This window comes from Trachemys scripta, chromosome 5 (genome assembly GCF_013100865.1).
Source record: "Trachemys scripta elegans isolate TJP31775 chromosome 5, CAS_Tse_1.0, whole genome shotgun sequence".
Classification (NCBI taxonomy): Eukaryota; Metazoa; Chordata; order Testudines; family Emydidae; genus Trachemys; species Trachemys scripta.
Genome location: NC_048302.1, coordinates 88,587,860 through 88,611,705, shown reverse-complemented (window position 1 = coordinate 88,611,705; position 23,846 = coordinate 88,587,860). Strand labels below are relative to the sequence as shown.

Sequence of the window (23,846 nt, the reverse complement as noted above, 5' to 3'; positions counted from 1 at the left end):
TACAAATTGGTGACATTTCTGTGTGCTATTTTTCTAACACAGTGCCACTATTATTGACATAAATTATTCCAACTCTTAACACAATTAGGCTATGGTGAATCTTCCCATACTTTTCATTTTACTTCAGTAACTTCTTATAAATTGTATTGTTTCAACAATATTTCCTGCACATATGTAGATCAGAGGTATAAGTATTACTCAGTTTTACAGATGGAGAAACTGAGGCAGAAAGGTTGTGACTTGACCTACGTTGAACACTAAGCCGGGGCAAAGTCTGGAATAGACTTCTAGGAATGAAATCCTAGCCCCATCAAACGGAAGAATTTCAACCTAGCTTGACTTCCAGTTCTCTTCTGTGGCCTAATGCTGCCTCTCTATTCTGTATATTCTATTGTTTAATTTAATACAATGTATACATTTGTTGTAATTACTGTATAACTCTTTGTAGATTCAAAATATTTTAAATATTTTGTAACAAATCTATCATTCAGTTAGACTAAACATAAAATGCTATGTATTTATATTTTGAAGAAAAGTTTCTTTGCACCCTAAGTTTTCAGTAAATAATCTGAAAAAATCTTAAGGTAAGAAATCTGGGAAAAAACCAGAACTTCAAAGCATCAAAGAGGCTCAACAACATATTTATATACAATACATGACAGAAGGTCTATTATGATATTGGTCTGGTAAGGAGAGACAGTAGTTGCTCAAGGTTAAACCACTTTTGGGCTGTCCTGCACTCTTCACTGATGAAGGTAAATGCATGAGAGATGAAGCCATTGCACATTATCTTTCTCAATGTGTATATGCACACGTTATTTTACAGATGTTGTTTTTCTTTTTAGTGTAGTACAAACATCTTCCAGGATTTTGACTCACTTCCTCAAGTCTCTTTCAGCTGTTTAAAAAAGGACAAGAGGAAATGAGTTCTAATATCCTGAAAATAATTTTTACTTTAAGTAGTCTTCAGTGTGGCACAATTTTTCATTTTATGTATAGCTCTTTGCCTTGTTTTTGCTCATTAGTATTTAGGGTGACCAGATAACAAATGTGAAAAATTGGGACGGGGGTGGGGGGTAATAGGAGCTTATATAAGAAAAAGACCGAAAAATCGGGACTGTCCCTATAAAATCGGGACATCTGGTCACCCGATTAGTGTTCTACCTGATTCCCCCACCTCCCAAAATTGTTGTTCTGTTCCTCAGTGTTCAGATTATTGTTCAGTTTATGGCAAAAGCTGAATTGCAGCTGAAGGTGAAAACCCAGTCTTCTATTTAAACCTTTCTCTCATTCCAAAGCTTTTGCTCATTATTTAAAATCAAAATCTGACGAGAATGCACAGAACTAGTTAGAAAACTGATTAAAACAACTCTCTTGCTTTGCTATTTTTACTGTTGGGGTATTTTGTTTTATTTATGAATTTTAAGAGACTGGAAGGGTGTTCAAAAGGGCACTTAGGCACCTAACTGCTATTAAAAGCCAATTCTGCAAACAGTCATGCATGTGTTTAACTTTACACATGAGTAGTCTCATTGGCTTGGGATCTGACACCGGAAATTGAAATGTATTGTTTGCTCACTGGCTAAGATTGCTGCAGTTTTTCATAAAAGGATAAAAGCGTAGTGTAAACATTTGTATTTGAAGAGTGAATGTGACATATTTTCAGGGTTACAATAATTAGAAGGTACAGTAAATGTTAATCTCTTAGTGGATTTATTCTTTGATATTTTGATGGATTACTCCAAAAAGTAGGTTACCCAATAAATATTTTGTTTTTGATCTTTTCTAATGCAGATACACAATAAATAACTCTGTATTGCTCTTCACAAATCACCTGAGGGCAACTTAACTAAAATTAAGCGCTATTTAATAACATAATCAACCACACATTTCTGTAGTTTTGCATTTGAAAACATCAAGTGATTAGCATTTGAAATCTCAGCCAACAGCTGAGTACAGAATCATGAAATAGAACTACTAAATACTTAATACTGGGAAAACTTCAGTGGATAAATGGGATAACTGTAGTGATAGATATGAGTGGTGAAGGGAACATAGGTTGATGATGCACAAGCTTACGAAGATAAAGCTGACTTGTGTTTGTTTTTGAGAGCTTTGTAAGTGAAATTTGAGAATTTAGATTTGAATCAGATAGGCTGTTACTTTCCATATTAGTGCTTATTGGAAGCATGATAAATGAGTTATAATGGTTGGGCAGAGAGATGACAAAGGTGTTTTTTGACCAACATTTCCTTCTGTTTTCTGTCGGTAGTAGTCTCAACCTGGCAATGTTCCACATATGGTGAACTAGTGTATTCCTCATGGCATATAGTGGACTGTTAACAAGTGAACGTCCTGATACAAATGCTGAGTTGAAGAACCTGAGCTGGATGGCTTTAAAGAGAAACTTCACTAGTAATCTCCTGTCATTCAGAAAACTAAGGAGTTGTAAGGGAAAAAGCTCCAAATTAAGTGTAAAACACTCAGAAACAAATGTTGTTTTGCATATTGCCAACCTTAAACATTCAAAAATCATATTTACAACCCAAATCATGATATTCCCTTATAAATCACTTTTTTTTTCAAATAATGCATTTTGAGTTTTCTATTTTTCTGGTTTCTGAGCTTCTAGGGTGCCATTAGTAATATTCTCAAGTTTTCCTCTGAAAGCTAGAAACTTGCAAATTTTCGTAATGAAAGCCCAAACTCACATTCACATGACTCCAGGAGGTGGGGCTGTTTTTTTTCTTAAATCCAAATATCTCAAGACTCATAAATATTCAGAGAGTAGGCACCACTGCGTTTTGACTACTTGCAGTATGACTATTTGGCTTAAAGGGAGTTGGATAGGAAGGACAAAACTGTTGTTAAACCCAGGAAGCTGGCTAGCAAGGCAACACAGATGTGGAATAGAAGCATTCTTTTGATGGTTGGAAAAGCATAATTTTGTAACTTAGAAATGTCACATTAACTTCAGCAAAATTAATGTTTCTTCCCCATAGGGTGGTAGGCTTTTTTATTTTATTTATTTATTTATTTGTAGCACAGAATCTCAAGGCTTCCTATTCCATAACTAATTTCCAGGTATTGTACAATGCATTGCTAATTTGTTCTTTAATTCTGATATCTTCACAGCTATGTTAATATTATATTGAAAGAGTGTATTACAGTATTTACAGTGCAGTAAAAAGAGGACAAATTGAGGGAATAAAAATAGCTGGACACTTTCAAGTGCCACCCATAAAGCACACTCCATCCATGCAAGATACCAATATGGGATGCCACTTACACTGGACCAATTGTATTAATTCAAATTGCAGTTGTGGCAGGAAGCCCGCCTTGTGCATATCCATGACTTTCTTCTGAAGTACTGGGAAACTTGAAGTTTCCCTCCTCCTAGATCAAAACCAATCCCTCCTGCTTGAAGACAAGGAGCACTGGCCTGAGCAAGAGGAATGACCCAGGTAGCCTGTAGTCCAGAAGTAGAGTGTGCTTCCACCACTTCAAAACCTTGCTTAACAGAGGACCGTGTGTGTAGTTGGGAGGCTCCTGCTACCAACCCAGTAGGGCTCTTGACTGAGATGGCAGATGTACACACATGACACAGGATCCTTTGCTGGATGAGTGAGGCTACAGTCTTCCTCTTTCTGGGTTGGACTACAGCCTCCCTAAGGACAGAGCAGTGTGCCGGAGAAGAGGAGGGAGGTCTCAGCCTCCCTGAAGAGGAGCAACAGTGGGTCCTCTGGCCCCACCTTTACAGCAGACAGATCTCGTGGCCTCTTCTATTACCGCCATTCCAACCAGGCAGTGGGGCCATGGTGGAGATGGCCTGTATGGGATGTCCGTAGGATCCCAGATTGTATGCAGAGCTGGACTAGGGAAGTGTAGTACACAATATATACACTGTGTAGACTACGAGCTCGAGGGGGCTTGCAGATGTGTGGTAAAATTGGGATTGAGCCATGAGCTAATGAAACAAACTGTTGGTTACAAAAAAAGCACAGCCTTTGACTACGTGACATTAAGCAAATATAAATGGTGACTCTCTCACAAAGAGATCTCTTCAAAGACTGTCTAAAATTTATTTGCATTCGTGTTTGGCTACATTGCAGTCATTTGCTTTTTGAATACAAGGGCCAGATTTAGAAGTGTTTACACCAGTGTAAATCCATAGTAACTCCTTTGAATAAATGAAGCTACACTGTAGTAAGTGGAGGTCAGAATCTGTTTCACTGCCTCTTTAATTTTGCCAAAGATGAAAATACCTCTAGCTAGATAGCACAAAGGTAGGTGTGTTTATAAGCGGATGGACAAGTAGATGTAAAAATAAACAAGCAATAAATACTGACTAATTAGATTCCTGCCATGTCTTGTGCAAAACATATCACCTGTTTCTATGACATGGCACTTTCTATGGGCAACTACCTACAATCAACTCTGCATAAGCAATTAAACTGTGCATAGAAAAATAAATCTCTTAGAGGATTGTGTTAATATATTAGGAAAGTAAAGACAACTTTGCACGCAATATATATAAATGACTTATTTGTAATATATGCTGACATCCAAGATAAAAGTTAAAATGTGAGGTTTAGTTGTTATATTTCCTTGTCAAAAGTAGACTAGGAAGAAATATGACAGATTGTCAGAAATGCATCTGACTCATTATCTGTATGACACTTCCAAAACCAAATTTTACACAGATTTTACAGAATTCTAGAACGACTACATGAAGCAGGTTTTGCTAACCATGGTATAAATTCCAGAGATGCTGCCAACCAGCAGCTAATCTGCCCTACATAGTGTTTCCTGGCCACAAATCATAAAAAATATATACTAAAGCAATATGTACAAAGGCATTTCTATAGACCTAAGTACAAAGAGATGCCCCTCTTAAAAATATGTATACACAAGTTGGTAGAAGAGTTTAGTCTTAGAGTGAACACCAAGAAATGGGTAGCGACATCCCAAATATTAGCAAAGTTTATGAATATTTAGAAAATGGAAATATATATAAAGAGTATTCAGAACTATATAAAAATTTTCAAACACAGATGCAATGAAGAAAATTTGTTGACATGGGCAATTAAATGCGGAAACAAACAAAAACTTGGTGTCATATAGATGCATTATATGCAAGTGTGATGTCTTTCATAATGTGGTAATGGAGCCATGTGAGTATCTTAGGCCTTGGGTATACTTGGGAATTCACAGAGCTGCCGTGGCATGGAGTACATACAGCTCTTGCAGCGCTGTATGTACTCCACCTCTCCGAGGGGAGTAGTTTGCAGCGCTGCAAGAGAGCGTGCAGGGCTGCAGGCGCTGATTATACTGGCGCTTTACAGCGCTGCACTCGCTGTGCTTGGGGGGGGGTGTGTTTTCACACCCCTGAGCGCAGCAAGTTGCAGTGCTGTACAGCGCCAGTGTAGCCAAGGCCTAAGATAGGTCATGACTAAAACAACATTTTGTAATCAATATACACTAATGTCATGAGTCTGTGTCTGGGTCTTTCTTGTGTCAATTTTTTCACTAAATGAAAACTGAACCTAAAAGCATAAAGCACATAATATATAGTGTGGCTTATTCATTGCTGTAATTTTGTTGAAAAAATTAATACAAAATAAAATATGTAGCGATAGTAAAAAGCTTTGGTCCTCTAATGTGGTATTTAATGTGGTCCAATGTAGGAGTAATATAATTATACCGTTATTGGTATCCTTTTCCCCTTTGAAGGCGCTGCATAGATGACTACCAGTGCTCCTTTAATGAAATTGCTACCATTTGATAAAGTTGCTGCCACGGCTTGAAATAATAATCATTCACATTGCCAAAAATCCTACGTTTCCTTCCTTAATTGAGCTTTTTCCAAATAACCATTGATTCCAATTGCAATCCGAGGGGAAAAAACTACATGCTCCAAGTTTTTTCACTTGCCTTTGTTGAAACTACCTTTTCACAAAAATCCAGAAAGCAACATTTCGAGCTTGTGCTCATTACAAGGAACATTCTTTTAAAATGGAAACTGAATGAAAAGATAATGTACTTTTTAAAGTAAATGTCACCAAAAAAGAGTAAGAGGAGATTGAAAATCCATTAAGCAAATTGACCAGCAAATGTTGTGATGAATGAAAAACAGAATTTGAATAAACGAATTTTGTCCATTAGCATGCTTTTCAATCCATTTTAATTGTTCTGTCTTAATTATTTTGTATTTTGTTTATTTAGATGTATAATGGCTGCAAAAAATAACTATTGGAGCAATTAGTTGATTAGCAATTTAGAAAACGAGAGTAAAAAGAAAACAATACATTAGAAGGTAATGTCATTCTAGAGGACATGTAAAATATCAAATTTTACATGTTACTGCAAGCAAATATTTTATTTGGGTGAATGCATGTTTATATTCACTACAGATCTGTACTGTTGTACATTTTAGTAAGAATTAACCATTTAAATTGTTTTAAGTTCAGACATTCTTTCTAACCAGATTTAGTCCAGTTGTGCATCAGGATTAATTCTGTTTAACACAGCATCATTGAAAGATTGCTACCACAAAATCTCCATTCATTGTTGTATAAGACTACTGTGTGTACCTAGAATGCTTTGTTGCTATTGTAATTATTGAGACTGCTCAGTGCTGGAGTATACCATACCCCAGTAGCATGCTAGGTGTACTGCAACTCAAGAGAAGCAATGCAGGTACTTCAGCAGCTAGGCATTCTAGGCAGTCTAATTGAGAGTTAAGACTCTTCAGGCCTGGGGTGCCCTCTCCAGTCCAGTCTCTATACAAGCAAACCAGAACTTGCAGGTTTCCAGGCCAGGCTCATTTAATGTCTCTCACTGGGGACCCTACGCACTGGCTCCCTACCCAGTTGCTGCTGCTCCGCTCCCTCATAAATCTTGCACAGACCTGCACTCAGCTGTAACGTCTGGCAGTCACAGCCTGTTCCTCCCCATGGAAGCTCTGCATGCAGTTACTGGGATTCTGCTCTGCATCCAGCTTCTCTGTAGTTTCTGGCTTGCTACGCAGCCACTGCTTTCCAACAGGGCCCAGCCACCTCATTGGAGCACTCAGTTGGGGGTTTTACAAGTAATACCTTAATTCTTGTCACCATCAGCACCTTTCATTGTGTTCCTATTCAGTGTGTTAGGTTTAAAAGATAAGGGAGTTAATGTTAAAAGACAGAGATTGTTGAAGACTCTGGCTGTGTCTACACTGCCACTTTGAGTGAAAAAACTTTTGTCGTTCAGGGGTGTGAAAAAACACCCCCCTGAGCGACAAAAGTTTTAGTGCTGAAAAGCGCCAGTATAGACAACACTTTATCACTGGGAGCCACACTCCTGGCGATAAAACTACTACCGCTCGTTCGGGGTGGGGTTTTTTTATTGCCGGGAGAGCTCTCCCCTGGCGATAAAGTGTGTCTGCACTGCCCACGTCACAGCGCAGCTGTGGCCGTGCTGTATTGTGGGTAGTGTAGACATACTCCAAGCCCAAGTTTCATAAACATCAGTACCTATGTTAATCTTATCCTGTTGTCCTTCCCTTAGTGACCATGAGCATTCAAGAATTCAAAACTTCAATACAACTATTAAAGAAGTAGCTCAGGAGCACCATTATTTGGAATAAGCATGATCAATATATACTACCTTTGTTAAATATGTTGGACAACAAATACTTCGTTCTGGAGAAAGATTAGTCTGATTTGTGCAGCTTCTGCAACATGTGTTTGGTGACAGCAATGAAAAGGTTGAGTTTTCAACCTTGCCTTCTAAGGCTTGGTCTACACTAGCAACTTAAGTTGGGGCTAGGCTACAGTGGCAAAGTTAAAGCGCTGTCGCGGCAGAGAATGTAGAAATGTAGGGCTGCAAGGGACCTGGAGAAGTCATCAAGTCCAGACCCCTGTGCTGAGACAGGACCAAGGAGACCATCAATGAGAGGTGTTCTTTCAACCTGTTCTTAAATACCTGCAATGATGGGGATTCCACATTCTCTCTTGGAATCCTATTCCAGTGTGTAACTATCCTTATATTAAGAAAGATTTTCCTAATATCTAACCCAAGTCTTCCTGGCTGCAGATTAAGCCCATTATTTCTTGTCTGGCTTTCAGTCCTCTTTATAACAGCCCTTTACATATTTGAAGAGTGTTATCAAGTTCCTACTCAGTCTTTTTTTCTCAAGACTAAATATTCCTAGTTTTTTAAACCTTTCTTTATACATCAGGTTTTCTAAACCTTTTATCATTTTTGTTGCTCTTCTTTGGAGTCTCTCCAATTTTTCCACATCTTTCTTAAAGTGTGGTGCACAGAATTGGCCTCACCCATGCCCAGTAGAGTAGGACAGTTACCTCCCATGTCTTGCATATAACACTATTGTTAATAAACCCAAGAATATTAGCCTTTTTCACAATTTAATCATGTTCAATTTGTGATCCACTATAACCCCAGATCCTTTTCAACAGTACTACTGCCTAGCCAGTTATTCCCCATTTTGTAGTTGTGCATTTGATTTTTCCTTCCATAGAGTAGTACTTTGAACTTTTCTTTATTGAATTTCATCTTGTCAATTTCAGACCAATTCTCCAATTTGTCGAGGTTGTTTTGAACCCTAATACTGTCCTCCTATGAGCTTGCAATTCCTCCCAGCTTGGTGTCATCCGCAGGTTTTATAAGCATACTCTCTCTACTTCATTATCCAAGTAAGTAGTGGAAATATCGAATAGTATCAGATCGAGGACTGACTCCTGTGAGTGTTCACTAGATACATCCTCAGTTTGACAGCAAACCAGTGATAATTACTCTTTGAGTACGGTCTTTCAATCAGTTGTGTACCCACCATATGGTAATTTCCCTAGTTTGCTTATGAAAATGTCATATGGGGCTGTGTCAAAAGCCTTACTAAAATCAAGATATATCATATCTGCTACTTCCTCCCTATCCACTGGGCCAGTAACCCTTTCAAAGAAGGAAATTAGGTTGATTTGGCATGATTTGTTCTTGACAAATCCATGTTGACTATTGCTTATAATTTTTTTTTCCTTTTGGTGCTTACAAGTTGATTAATAATTTTATTCAGTATCTTTCCAGGTATTGAAGTTAGGCTGACTAGTCAGTAATTCCCTGGGTCATCTTTTTTCCCCATTTTTAAAGATAAATACTAATTTTCTCCAATACTCTGGGATCTCACCTGTCCTCCATGAGGTCGCAAAAATAATTGCTCACAGTTCCAAGATTCCTTCTGCTAGTTCCTTAGGATGAATTTCATCAGGCTTTGCCAATTTGAATACTTCGTTAATATTAATTGTGTTGAGTATCTGGTCACTTTTGAGTGAAGACAAAAGCAAAATAGGCATTAAATATCTCAGCCTTCTTGATGTCATCAGTTATTAGCTGTCCTTCCCCGCTAAGTAAAGGACCTACACTTTCCTTCATATGTCTCCTGTTCCTAAAATATTTAAAGATCATCTTCTTGCATTTTATGTCTCTTGTTAGGTGTAACTCATTTTTTGCTTTAGCCTTCCTGTTTTTTGTCCGTACATGCGTATACTATTCTATTGTACTCCTCCTTAGCAATTTGTCCATATTTCCATTTTTTGTAGGATTCCTTTTTTATTTTCAGGTAATTAAAGAGCTACTGATGGAGTCATATTGGCCTCTTACTATTCTTTCTTTCCTTTGCATTGGGATAGTTTGCAGTTATGTCTTTAATATTCTGTCTTTGAGAAACTGCCAGCTCTCCTGAGCTCCTTTATCCCTTCAATTTTCTTCCCATGGGAGCTTACCTACCGGTTCTCTGAGTTTGTTAAGCTCTGCTTTTTTGAAGTCCATTGTCCATATACTACCATTCTCATTCCTTTCTTTCCTTAGAACAATGAAATCTACCATTTCATGATCATTTACCCCCAAATGGCGTTCCACCTTCAGATTTGCACCCAATTTTTCCCTCTTTATCAGAATGAAATTTAAGGGTATGTCTGCACTGCAAAAAAAAAAAAGAAAGGAAGGAAGACAAAAAGATGACCCATGACAATGAGTTTCAGAGTCCAGGTCAACTGACGGGCTTCTGGGGATTATGCTATGGGACTATAATAGCAGAGAGGGGGGAAAGTCTCGGAGCCCAGGCTCTGGACCGAGCCCAAATGTCTGCATGGCTATTTTTAGACCGATAGCACGATCCTGTGTCTGTTGACCTGGGCTCTGAGATTTGCTGCTAGGGTTTTGTTTTGTTTGTTTGTTTGCAGTGTAGACATACCCTAAAATGGCTGCCTCCCTGGTTGCTTCCTCCATCTTCTGAAACAGGTAGTTCTTCAGAGTCCCCTTCAACAGCCCCCCTTTCCCCACAGAGGGATTCCTTTTTAAAGACTCATTTAACTTTTAATTTCCAGCCCTTTCTTATCTTAATCACCCTGCCTCTGTTTGTAAACAAAACACTGACTCCCTGCCCCAGGGGCACAAGCTGGGAGCAGCACCTCTTCTCTGGAGAACTCACATTCCACATTGGGGCTAGGACATGTGTCAAAACTCCGGGGTGGGGGAGCAGAGGGGAGGCAGAAGGCTCCCCCCCATGCCCCCTCTAAATAGCATCCCTGCATCTCTTCCCAATCCTTCTTCTCGAAAACAGCATCCCATGGTCAAGGAATTGAAAGCCCTTCCAATAACACCATCTGCACAATCAGGCATTCATCTCTGGAATAAATGTGTCCCTGCCTGGGCCCTTATCCTCAACTGGGAGGATGGACAAGAACACCACTTTAACCCCCAACTCCTTCACCCTTGTTCCCAGAGCCCTGTAGTCACTGCTGATCTACTCAGGGTCATACCTGGTAGTATCATTAGTGCCCACTGGGATGAGCAGCATGGAGTAGTGGTCAGAGGGACAGATGAGCCTCAAGAACCTTTCTGTAATGGCTTGGATGTGGGCTTCAGGCAGGTAGCACACCTCCCAGGACTTTGTCAGGTCAGCAAATGGATGCCTCCATTCCCCTCAGAAGGGAGTCCTTGCCCACCAGAACTCTATGCCTCTTCCTCTTGGTGCAGTGGCCGTTCAGTGTTTCAGTCTTGCGGCTGGTGGCTCCTCCTCTTCAGACATTGGGATCTGCCCCTCTCTGCCTGTTTCCAATATATTCTACTGGTTCTTGACCATGATGGATGGGGAACCTGGGTAGAGGTGGAGCACTGTCTACTCCCCAAGTGGCCAGAAGCCAGTTTCCTCCTCGTAGAGCAGCTGGTTCTCCTTCCTCTTGTGCTGCTGTAGTTACCTGTAGTTAGCTAACATCCTCTGTGCATCCTGCTGATGAAATCCTTGTGCTCCCAGGTGATATTCAGACAAGCTACCTCCTTTTGCAGCTCTCTTGCTTGCTTCCTGAGGGACTCCACCAACAGACACCTCTCTCACTGAGGTGATCTCCTTGCCTTGCTTTTGTTGGCGGGGACGTGCAGGCCTCATTCCCAGAAAGTCAAGACCAGGGCCTGGGTAGAAGCCTCCAGGGTCAGTATGCCCTGACTGGTGGGGGGCCCCCTCAGGAGCAGGCAGAGGAAGAGTTAGTAGTGATGTTGGTAACATGCCATTTTCCTCCCAAGGCGAGTTCTTCATTGTAGAGTACTTGCAAGTTAAGTGGGGGAGAGGGGGAACCAACATTCTACCTCCTTTTCTCCATCTGCTGGCAAACACCTTTAGTCTCCCAACTTCCTTCGTCTCGCCAGCCACATGTCTTTTGAACTAAAAGATAACAATTGTAAGAAAATTAGAATGTTAGGAATCTGTATATTGAAGTGTGTATTTACATTTCAGTTAATGTCTTTCACATGATATTGGTTCTACTGTAAAGCTCAACTAAGTTATATTCCTGATGGGGTTTTTGGCTGATCTATCTTTAATGTGTAAGAATCTTCTCATACAGATTTTCTAAGACTCACTTCTGAAAGTGTACCCTGGTCACTTTTGTGCATGGCAGACCTGCTATAAACTCCCGATTCCATTAATATTTGATAATTGTATGGCAATGGGGGAAACTGAGGCACAGAAAGTTTAAGTGATTGGGCCCAGCCCAGGTTGCACAGGAAGCCCATGTCAGAGCTAGGAGTAGAACCCAGATCTCCTGACTCCTAAGTCTTGTCTACACTTCAGGGGGAGATCGATTTAAGTTACTCAACTTCAGCTACGTTATTCATGTTGCTGAAGTTGATGTACTTAGATCCACTTACTGTGAGGTCTACGCTACGTGATGTCGACTGGAGATGCTCTCCCATCAACTCCCCTCACACTTCTCGTTCTGGTGACATACAGGAGTCAATGTGAGAGCGATATGCGGTCGATTTAGTGGGTCTTCCCGCTAAATCGACCACCAATGCATCGATCACCACGCATCAAACCCCCAGTAAGTGTAGACAAGGCCCTAGTCTCATTCTTCAACTGCAATGCAATCTCTTTTATGTGTTTGGTAGCTTGGGGCAACATAAAGGTGCTTACGAACATGATGTAAATTTCCACCTGTCAGTGCCTTTCCCTATTACACAAGCACTAAAGCTCAAATGGCTTGAAGCTAACAAGAATCCAAGATTCCTCACTTAAGATTTTTCCACTTTTACACACTCCAGAAGCAAAGCTGTTTTGTTTTTTACATCTCCTGATCTTTGTAGGATCCCTTCACTTTGACTTGTGATGGTTATTTCTCTCTTCATCAGTATTATCTAGAGCAGTATCATTCTCTAATTCCTTCAGCCCTATTTTCCAGCTCTCCCTTCTGTTGCAGAAGTCGCTATTACCATATACCCCAACTTTGTGGCTTACGAAGCTTTTTCCAGGGTATTTCAGTTCTTTTTTCAAATTGCTCACAGTTGATCCCAGCATTTTAATAATTAAACAAGCTTTGATAAACTAAGGCAATAGGGGTGGGTGAAAGTGACTGTTTAGCTATGGAACACTAACTTCATGTATCTGTAGTTTGCTCCTGCATGTGCCCCAGCTCTGTTCAAAACCAATTGTAGGCATAGTCCTGTTTCTGATGTTAAAAAGGTGTATACAATCTGTTTGGGATTAGGAGGATCAGAAGCTGTTGAAAAAAATCTTCAGGCTTCCATCACTTGATCACTCTTCCCAGAGACATATACACACACAGTCTTCATCCCACTTACTACCTATAAACCATACTACTTTAAGTTAATTAGTCTTCTTTTTTAAAGATCAGAGATATTTATTTAGATGCGTAATACAAAGCATATCTTGTTGTCTTTCACTTTTGTAACCCTCATTCTCCAACTCCCCAACTCCCTTTCCTAGCAGACACACGTGCAATGTCTTTCCATTGATTTCAATGAGCTTTGGATCAGATCCTTAGTTTGATGACATCGCTCGGTACATTAAGTTTAATTTAGGTTGTTAAAAGTTTGGGGCAGGAGCCTATTATTCTATGTGGCTTAGAAATAATTGTTCTGCATTTTTTGTATCAATACCCCGAAATGTAGATTTTTACTGGAGCATTCATAAGTCATGGATTTTGCTTTCTAAATGCTATGGTATGTTTGTTCCCACTGCTCCTTTCCTTCCCCCCAACCTCAGCACATGAAGCTTACATTGCTACACTGGACATACAGGCTTTGCTGTAAACATTGGGACAGGTCCTGTGTCTCAGTACCTGCTGGAAGCTGAGTGTGTTCGGCAGCTTGAAAGATGGGGCCTACTGTAAATATAGTAGACTTTGAACTCCTGACTTGAAATATTATATGCGTTCAGTGGGTCAAAGCAGACTAAGTTTGGCAGAGCCATGAACATGGAGTATGGCTGTGTAGCGATGTTGTCTGCCTCTTTGCTGGAAGTGGACATGATTATATTTTAGGATACTTCATACAGATTCTGCTGTTTCTGTATGTATGGGTTGAAGATCTTCATATGGAATATTTCCAGTAATGTTAGGAAAAGGTTTATCTTTCTAGTTGAGCAGTGATAAATGCCTTTAATTAGCAGTGACAGAGAGATCTCAGTCCAGAAATCCAGCCTGCAAACAAAGTAGTTAAAATCTGAAGGAGTTCTGACCTTCATTCTTTCCCTTATACTCTTTCATTATCTTTGGATTTCTCAGTAACAGGAGCATTTATCTGACTTGATCTTAATCCATTTATATACCCTTAAGAGCCACTAAAGCTGAGAAATAAATGAATTAAGGCTGGAATATAATCGGGTCCAAACTAATTATAGCGTGTTTTGATTGAACTTGTGGCATTGTCCCTATTTGTAGGAAAATTCACCACATCAGAATAGTGTGTGTTTTTGAAAGAAAACAAATGGAAGTTGTATCACCAACTGCAGTATATTTCTACCAGTATATGTGCCTATTGGTCATCAAGTCTGGCTGAAATTTTTTTAATGTATTTTAATGTATTAAATGGACAGTTATCATGTGATAAACAGATAGTCATTGACCTGACTAAATACATATTCTTAAGGGTGTCAGGATAGGCATAGATTGCTGTCACAAGACCTCAGCATAATTTGCATAAATTTAATATGATATGTGTGGTTCAGACAGGACAACATTAGTAAGAGTTTGTCTTCATTCCCCATAGGAACTCCCATTTTCTAGATTAATTTTGAATTTCTTTAGGCTAAAACATGGGGTATGCTAGCTCAGCAAAAAAAACTATTTGGCTTATTTAAATACATTTTAGACAAGTAGGCCTTAATAGGCTCTTTGTTGGTTTTTGGGGTGGGAAAATGTTTTACATTTGGGGGATAATAGTTTGCATAGCAATACTTTCTCAGAATCTTTTTTAAAGCTGCAATCAGAGTAGACCAGGGTATGTGCAGTGAAAGAGATGATACTTTTGTGACTTGAGGGGGCTAGCTCTACTGGAAGAAAACAGTTCCTCTAATGTTGCAACAGGAGGTGTAGGAATACCTGCATAATATTGAGTACTTCTGTAGGAGGTTACAAATTAGTGTTTCATCAAAGAAAATAAATGTCTTGTAAACTTTACACTGAAGCCATATATATTCATATAATTAATCCACTTACAGAATAGATGTGGTTGCAGTTCCTATTGCAAAGCAGCTAAAACAATAATAAATATTGGGCAAAGAGAGTTTAGAACTCGACATCACACAATTAAAAATATAATCAGCGGTCATCTGTTGGCTCTTGAAACCAAATCATGGTAGAATCAAGTTTACAAATGTAGTTTCATGTTAAAATTGTTTGCTCTGTCCCCATTGACAAGCCAAATCATGACATAAACTGTTTTAGCTGGAACACTTTCCAGACTATTGTCACGGAGTCCCCAGGTGATGCTCTGGAACTGCTCCCCACAAAGCCAGTCAGGACTTTGGGGAGCCTCCTCTCCCATGGAGCAGACTGTGTTCAGGGCAAGAAGCTCACACGGCTTCACTTCCCGGGTCTCTCCTGGGAGCATTTAGCATATGCCCCTCCGTGCGCTTCCCACAGCGAGTCCGCCCAGGCAGGGTCCTGGGGAAGCCAGAGGGCCCTGCACGCATCTCCACTTCGCAGTTAGATGTGACTCTTAGCCAGCCAGTAAAACAGAGGTTTATTAGATGATAGGAACACAGCCTAAAACAGGGCTTGTCAGTCCAGCGAACGGGACCCCAACACCGGGTCCATTCTGGGGCCCAGCGAGCCCGACACCCCCATCTGCCCTCACTCCTAGTCCCCAGCCAACTCCAAACTGAAAACCCCCTCCAGCCCCTCCTCCTCTGGGCTTTGTCTCTTTCCCAGGCCAGGAGGTCACCCAATCTCTTTGTTCACCTTTACCTATTTCCTTGCGAGGGGGGAAGGGTCCTGGCCATTTGTTGTTAGGAGACAGAGGGAGGGACAGTATGCACACTGGCCTTTATCCGACCACCTAGAGGCTTAAGAAATGCACCGGGGAAACTGAGGCACCCACACAGTATTAGGGGGAACATTAAAAACAGTCCCACTTCGTCACAACTATTTAACCCAGTTTCCATCTGCAGTGGCTGTAAGCTCTGTGCATATGGGCCGCGGTCTTTCGTTATGAGCTGTCTACAGAAACTTATAGAATTAATTAAGTGTAATACTTTGTATTTTTGAAGGCACAAAATCTAAAATTATTCTTAAAGGTTCAGGTAAATATTTTCATTTGTTAAAACATGACAAATAAGTATAGCAATATATACGGCATTTTTGTCTCTCTTCCAGGTGGCACAATACCTTCTATTACTCCAGAAAAATCTTCCTTAGTTGTGAATAGCGGACAAGAAGTAAGACTGAGATGCAATGATGATGGTCCAGTGACTTGGGATTTTCAGAACTCAGACCCTTCAGGAAAGCCAAGACATTTCAGGAATAAGGAGTGGAACATAAAAAATGCATCAGCCAAAGATACAGGCAGATACATATGCAAAAACAAAGAGAGTTTAAACACCTCCATTTATGTTTTTGTTAAAGGTAAATTTGTATGTATACTTTTTCCCCTCTTCCCTTCCAAAGCACATAATTGGAGTCAGGTATCTGGTGTGTCCCTTTGCGTATGAATACTCGGAAACTGTAGTAAAGCTGTTTACTTTGTATTCCAAATTCATGAGGAATCCATGGCAAGAGATGAGACACTAGATGGGTAGGTTCTCTGAGTTACTACAGTCTGTAAATCATGATTTGAGGACTGCAGTAATTCAGCCGGAGTTATGGGTCTATTACAGGAGTGGATGGGTAAGGTTCTGTGGCCTGGCATGTGCAGGAGGTCGGACGATGGTCCTTTCTGGCCTTAAAGTCTATGACTGTAGTGTATCAGCACATTAAGAATCAAAATTATTTGTAATTGGATTGTCTGGTAAGATCAGGTAAAGAAAAGACTTGAGCCCAAATAAAAATAATAATTATTAATAATAAATAGTCCTAGCAGGAACTTAATATATTTAAAATTACACAACATATTTTAGCAATGTTCAGCAACACCAGGGGATGAGAAATGGTGTAACACATACAAGGAGAAGTTAGGAATTTACATTAGACTATGCTTGCTAGGGTCATTGTAGTCACAGAAAGCTTTTGGTAGCGTTTCCATATAAATCTTCATTGTTATGTGCAAAAACTTGGCTTCTGGAAGGAGAATTTGGATACCATTTTAAAAATGAGCTAAAATCATTTGGGTGGATTATTCCCTTATTTCTTCCTTAATTTTATTCTTTGTAGAATTTTAAAAATTATTATTCTTTACATCCACTAGTCTATAATCACTAAAGGTTTGACCCCCACCCTCTGACTTACTGAGGCAGTTTGTTACAAATGTTAGTACCTAAACACTCCTTTGTAAAAGCCAGTAGGTAACAAAGAATCCTCTTGCATGCAGCCTCCGTTTTAGTGCAGGCAGCTCTGACTAACTCTTGTACACCTTTCTGTAGTGGGTACCTGCAGAAATGTGTACAAGACTGATACTTTTTCTTGAACTGCTATTGCCTTTTACCCTCCTCTGTCTTTTCCTCCGGTTTTCCTCCCTTCTGTGACCTGTTGGATTCTGACAGATAGCCTCGTTGGCTCTCAGCCAACTTTGCCAACTTACGCCTCAAGGGGGATTGGCTCAGCTGATTTCCAGGGCAACCCATTCTCTTGCCTGAGCCCATGTGGCTCAGGCTGCCCTCTTTTCCTGTTGGTGGGGTGGGTTTTTTTGTTTGTTTGATTTTTGCGTGGCCTTTTCTGTTGCAACTAGTGTTTCTCTTTCTCCACCTCTAGCCAGTAGTCCCTGTGAGAGATGAGGGAAGTTGCTTAGTGACCTGCTAATCCTTCTGGAACTGCTCCATAAGGACAGAGGAGCCAGCACAGCCTGGCAGGGGATTTTCTCCAGATGGAACATTTTCAAAGGTAGTCTGTGTGGTCCTGTGGCGTTTCTGAAGAAATGCAAAGCTATGAAGTCCTCAGAACAGCCATCCTTCTATCATGGATAAATTTCTTCCTCTTCTTCACTTCACAATGCCAGGACAAGGTCTAACCATCCAGGTGACCTGACCAAAAAGCTAACCTAAAACTCTGGAACCCCTCTTCCCGTGAAATGCATGCAGACTTTCAGTGAGAACATACTATGTTGGGTTCCTTTAGACCTTATGACCAGTGTATGAACAGATGTATTCTTCATCCCACCCACTCACCCACCCACCCATTTACAATCTGCCTTCAAACCACATCAGCTGTCTGAGACCAAGAGCTCAGTGGTAGTGCTGGACTTTGCTGCCTCTCTAGTTCCGTACCAGCTTTCTCCCTATCATCTTATCCATCCAGTAACCTGGAAGCCTTGGAGGCCATTCAGATGTTCTCTAGCACTGGGGACATTTCTCTTGTTTCTTCCTCAGAGCAAGTCATACTTTTGTTTCTCATGGATTGTGACAAATGAAGTCAGACGTGCCAATACCAGTATGTGACGGACACATTAGAGCTTTATCTATCACACAGATTTTCTTAAACCTCATGGTAGTCATCATAACCAATATTTCCCATTACAAGAATGACCTACTAGCGGGATACTCTTCATCTCAGAATGGAAGATAGCAAACTAGTGCTGTCAAATGAACATGGTTTTGCAATGAATTATAAGAGAAGCTTTCTGACCCTCACACAAGACTTGGTTAACCACTTTGTCAAATTCCTATCTCACTGGGACAAATAGGCTTCTGGAGGTAAAACAAATATTTTTTCAAGGCATGCCATGTTCCTGCAGTGTTGTGTGGCATGCCCTTCAAATCCTGGGCTTGATGATGTCCTACGCAGACATAAGGACAGTACAGAGCATTCAACTCTACATGAAACACTATCCGGCTTTCCTTTTACACAGTTAGGATGCATAGGAGAATAGGAACAGTATGGTTATGTCTCCAAAAAATGTCCTCTGTTTGCTACAATGGTGGATATCGACATCACAATTTCACCATCAGGATTTCTATAGCTGCTATGCCAGCCTTCAAAGGCAAAGAGTAATATAGTCTAATCATCAGTCTTTCAGAGCTTGGGTCAATCATGACACACACACTCTTTATTCCTTAATCAGAAATCATGCAGTGTTGATAGACAACAGGACAATGACCACCTATTTAAACATGTGGTAGCAGGGAACTTACAACTCCATTGTCTAGATGAAGGCAATTATTAACCCCTTCCAAGTAAATAAAATGGAGGATAATCATCTCAGACACTTTTATATAAAAGGCAAGCTGGGTGAATACAATTATAGGCAACTCATTTTGTGTTGGAGGAGCAGGAGTACTGTCCAACATGTTGGTGGGGTGAGGTGGGGGTGTGAGGAAAGTATATGTGTAATCCTTTCAGGTGTCTTCATTCCCTTAGACAAATTGATTTATGCCATTCCATCTTTCCTTCTCCATTTCCAGAATGAGCTAGGAAGATTGTACAGGATCAAGCCTGGGTAATTCTGCTCACTTCCATCCTGGTTTGACACCAATTCCAGCTGTCTGTGAACCAGCTGTTAGTTCACACATCCAAGGACCTCTTTTTCCTAGGGAACCCTCCTGCACCTGAACCCATCCAGGATGAAGTTGTCTAGGAGAAAACTAATTGCTTAAGCCTTTGCCAGCATGGATTATTCATGAGTTCATTCAGATTGTCTTCTGGTTTTGGAGGGATTCAGTGCTTCTGTGTATGCTACCATCTTATTTGGAACCCATTAAACTCTTGCTGCAGGACAGTAAGCCTACAGTAAGGGTCTTGCCCTGAGCTGCTTTTGCGTTCAATTTTTTTTGGGGGGGAGTGGGGGGAGTTTCTGCCACTTGAAAAGAAGCACAGTTAATGCTATGTCTTCATATTGCAACTAGGCCAGTGGGCTCAATGTCACTTTATCCTTCCACAGAATGATTTGGAATAGATGTTCTTTCCTCAGCTGACTCCATCTCTCACTGCAAAGTTCTCTAGGCTACAGATCTTTAAAGTATACAGTATAAGTAAAACAAGCTTAAAATGTGCTATTTATTCTTGTTTTGGTTAAACAATATTCTATGCTCTTGTTTTCTTCTTTCTATCCTCATTGTGGGTCTCTATTTTCTGGTGCTAGTTCTTAAGTCCCTGTAGTGATTTCAGGATAGTGGATGTAAAAGTTACATGAAGACCAACTTAAATAAAAGGAGCAAAACTTGTTCTAATTCTACTCCTCCAAAGTGAACTATAGCCCGGGGCAGTGGTATGGAAGATGGGGGCATAAATAAACTTTGACAGTCATTGTAAAATCTCTTAATTTTTTTATTTTTGATCTTGTTGGACAAATTATTAGTATTTTAAAATTAGCAGCTAGCATGGACTTCAGCTTTGGTTATAAAATACTTAATACATTAGATATTACTGTACTGTAGATTGATTGACATGAAAAATTATAAGCAGTCATACAGAATAATTACATCATAATTTTTCAATACTATGGATTAACCAAATGCTTATGTAAATACCCCAGTATTTTCAGGGAGAGAGAACTTTGGTATTTCCTCTGGTAGCAATATGTGTTCATTTAGATTGTCTCTTTTAGAAGTGAAAATTATAATTGAGGTTGCAGTTCAACTTTCACTTGCTCATACATTTCTCAGAAATTCTCCTTCTGGGCATGAAACTCAATAAACCTGGTCTCAGCTCAGAGGTGATTTTTTTAATAGTCTGAGCAAAATCTATTCTGGCATTTTTTGAGTTAGATAAGAAGGCAACAATAATTTCCTCTCTTTAAAGATAAAAGAAAAAATAAGAATTTTTTCTTTCACAAAACTCTCAAGTGATGGAGTTTTAAAACTATTGCACCTTAGCATAGTGCACAGTCAGAAAATATGGAAGTTTTCTAAAATTCTATTAGCAACATTAACTTAGTAAACTTGAATTGACATAGTATATTTGTAAAATGTATAATTTAATGTATTCTTTGTGCAATCTGACAGAGTTTGGTTTTTTGGAACTTTAACTTGTACAGTTCCTGACTTTTTAACATATTTGTCTTCTTCACAGATCCACAGATCCTTTTCCTTACTGACTCTGACCCTTTCATCTATGTAAACGAGGACAGTGATGCTCTTGTGGTGTGTCCAGTGACAGATCCAGACGTTTCACATTTCACCTTGAAATTATGTGGTGGCAAACCATTCCCCGAGAATTTGACGCTTATTTCCAATCCCCAGAAAGGAATCACTATCAGACATGTACAAAGATCATTTAAAGGGTGCTACCAATGCTCGGCAAAACAAAATGGAGTTGAGACAATTTCAGAAAATAAATACCTGATTGTAAGGCCAGGTAAATGCACATTTTTCCCCTCTGCATGCATATGGGCATTCATCTGAACAAAACAGATTGATGAACACTGCTGCGAATACTCTCCTAAGAAACACTAATGGATCTTGAACTTATCACTGTTTTTCATAGAAAGATTTGATTTAATAATGCAAGTTTAGGATTACTAGATTTTTTTCATATAATAAAACAGAATACATTTTAAAATATAGTCATAAATAGGTGCCTGTTTGAGGTTTTGGTAGCTGGGTGGATAGGTTGCAGGGATTTCGGAGCTTGTTCCAGATCTGGAATTTGGTAGAGTGGTGTGTGTGTGTTTGTGTTTGAAGGGACAAGAGAAGAGGTGTCACATAAAGGTTGACAGTGGGGATCTTAGAAAGGTTTGGCAAAATCCCTGCTGATTTTGGGTACTTCTGTGGATTCTAAAAGAAATTTGGGGAACCCAGGCTTTTCTGAGCCCTGCTCCAGTGCTGACACTCGTCTTCGATGCTGGCTTTTTAATTCGTTTGCTTTGTTAAAACTTATAGTATTCAATAGATTTGGACAGGTCTGTCCTGTTAAACCAGAATACTAGGACACCTCATCACCTTACTGTTATCTGTATAATTGAAATTGGAAGAACTGATAATACATTCTGTTTAATAAAATGTAGTAAGCTAACAAATACAGTTTCTCACAACTGAAGTAAGGTGTGTGTTTGTGTTTGTGTGTGAGAGAGAGAGAAGCTGTGTGGTAGGGGAAGGAGGGTATGGAACAATCTTATTTTCTTCATAGATGAAAAAAGGTAGGTATAAAAATCTTGTCCTCTAATTTTGAATGGGACATCACTGGTAAAGCTGCCATTTGTTATTGTTTACCTCTTATCTGCCTCTTGAATTTTAAGCCCTTTTAGACAGATCTTTTATTTAACCTTCTAATGACATTGTATGTTAGCAAATTGTTGTAAATCAGTTTGGAGAGAAGGAAGTATAAGCCTAATTAATGAAAGCGCCTAAAATATATTAACGATTGAGGTGCACATCTTTTTAAGGTTTAAATAGCTTGCCCAAGTTCACTCTCCAAAGGTGTGGTAGAACCAGGAATAAAATCCAGAGCTCCTCGTATCAGACTGCTGTTTTCACCACTTGTAGTCCAGAAGGGGAGAGTTCAATTCCACTGGCACAAGAGTCAAATATGAAAAGTTCTATATAAGAGCTCGGTATTATATTAGCAATAAGGGGGAAGAAAAACAAACCAAAATCAGGAAAGAACAGGTGAAAGAATATTTAGATAAGTATTCAAGTTGGCAGGATCTGGTGAAATTCACCATAGAGTTCTTAAAGAACTAGCTGAAGCAATCTTGGAATCGTTAGCGATTATCTTTTAGAGCTCATGTAGGATTGGTAAGGTCCCAGAGGACTGGAGAAGGTCAAACATACTACCTACCTTTCAAAAGGGGAACAAAAAGGACCCGGGAATTTTAGAGTTTGATAACTGGAAACATACTGGAACAGATTATTAAACAATCAGTTTATAAACCCAGAAGAAAATAGAATTATATGAAATAGCCAACATGAATTTGCCAAGAACAAATCATGCCAAACCAAACCATTTTCCTTCTTTGATAGGATTATTGGCCTAGTGGATAGGGTGGAAGTAGTAGATGTGAGATATCTTGGTTTTAGTAAAGCTTTTCACACAGTCCCACATGAAAATTCTCATAAGCAAACTGGTGCAGAACTGATTGAAAGACCATACTCCCAAGAATAGTTATCAATGGTTCTCTGTCAAACTGTGGGGGATGTACCTAATCAGGTCCCTCAGTGGTCTGTCCTGGGTCTGTTACTATTCAGTATTTTCATTAATGACTTGGGTAATGAAGTAGAGAGTGTGCTTATAAACTTCTCAGATGACAACATGCGGGAAGGGGCTACAAGCACTTTGGAGGACAGGATTAGAATTCAGAATGACCTGACAAATCAGAGAATTGGTCTGAAATCATCAAGATGAAATGCAATAAAAACAAGTGCAAATTACTACACTACGGAAGGAAAAATCAAAGGCACAGCTGCAAAATGGGGAATAACTGGCTAGGTGATAGTACTACTGAAAACGATCTGGGGTTTATGGTGGTTCTCAAATTAAATATGTGTCAAAAATGTGATGTAGTTGCAAAAAAGGCTAATATCATTCTGGGGCATATTAACAGGCGTATCATATGTAAGCCACAGAAGGCAATCGTCCCACTCTACTTGGCATTGTTGAGGCCTCAGCTGTATATTGTGTCCAGTTCTGGGTGCCACACTTTAAGAAAGATGTGGACAGGGCCGGCTGTAGGATTTTTGCCGCCCCAAGCGAAAACAATTTTGGCCGCTCCCCCCCGCCCCGTTTTTTTCTTATCCCATCCCCGGCCCCGCCTCAACTCCACCCCTTCCCCAAATCCCCAGCCCTGCCTCCTCCTCCCAGGCTCTCAAGCCTAGGAGGGAGGGAGGGAGAGGGAGAAGCAGCGCGTGCGCCGTGGCCACTTGGGGGCTCCCCCTCCCTCCCAGGCTCTCAAACCTGGGAGGGAGGGGGAGATCCCGAGCGGCCACGGTGCGCGAAACAGCTAATTCACGTGCCGCTGCTCGCCCTCCCTCC

The 23,846-nt window shown here is 40.1% G+C and overlaps 1 protein-coding gene across 1 annotated transcript in view; it reads left to right on the top strand.

Moving 5' to 3' along the window:
* The window catches only part of KIT (KIT proto-oncogene, receptor tyrosine kinase), a 71,933-nt gene that overhangs the window by 6,097 nt on the left and 41,990 nt on the right, over positions 1–23,846 (top strand). Inside the window, exons 2-3 of the mRNA XM_034772572.1 lie at positions 16,167–16,415; positions 20,949–21,233. Coding sequence (XP_034628463.1) covers positions 16,167–16,415; positions 20,949–21,233 — 534 coding nt within the window. The remainder of the gene's footprint in view (positions 1–16,166; positions 16,416–20,948; positions 21,234–23,846) is intronic.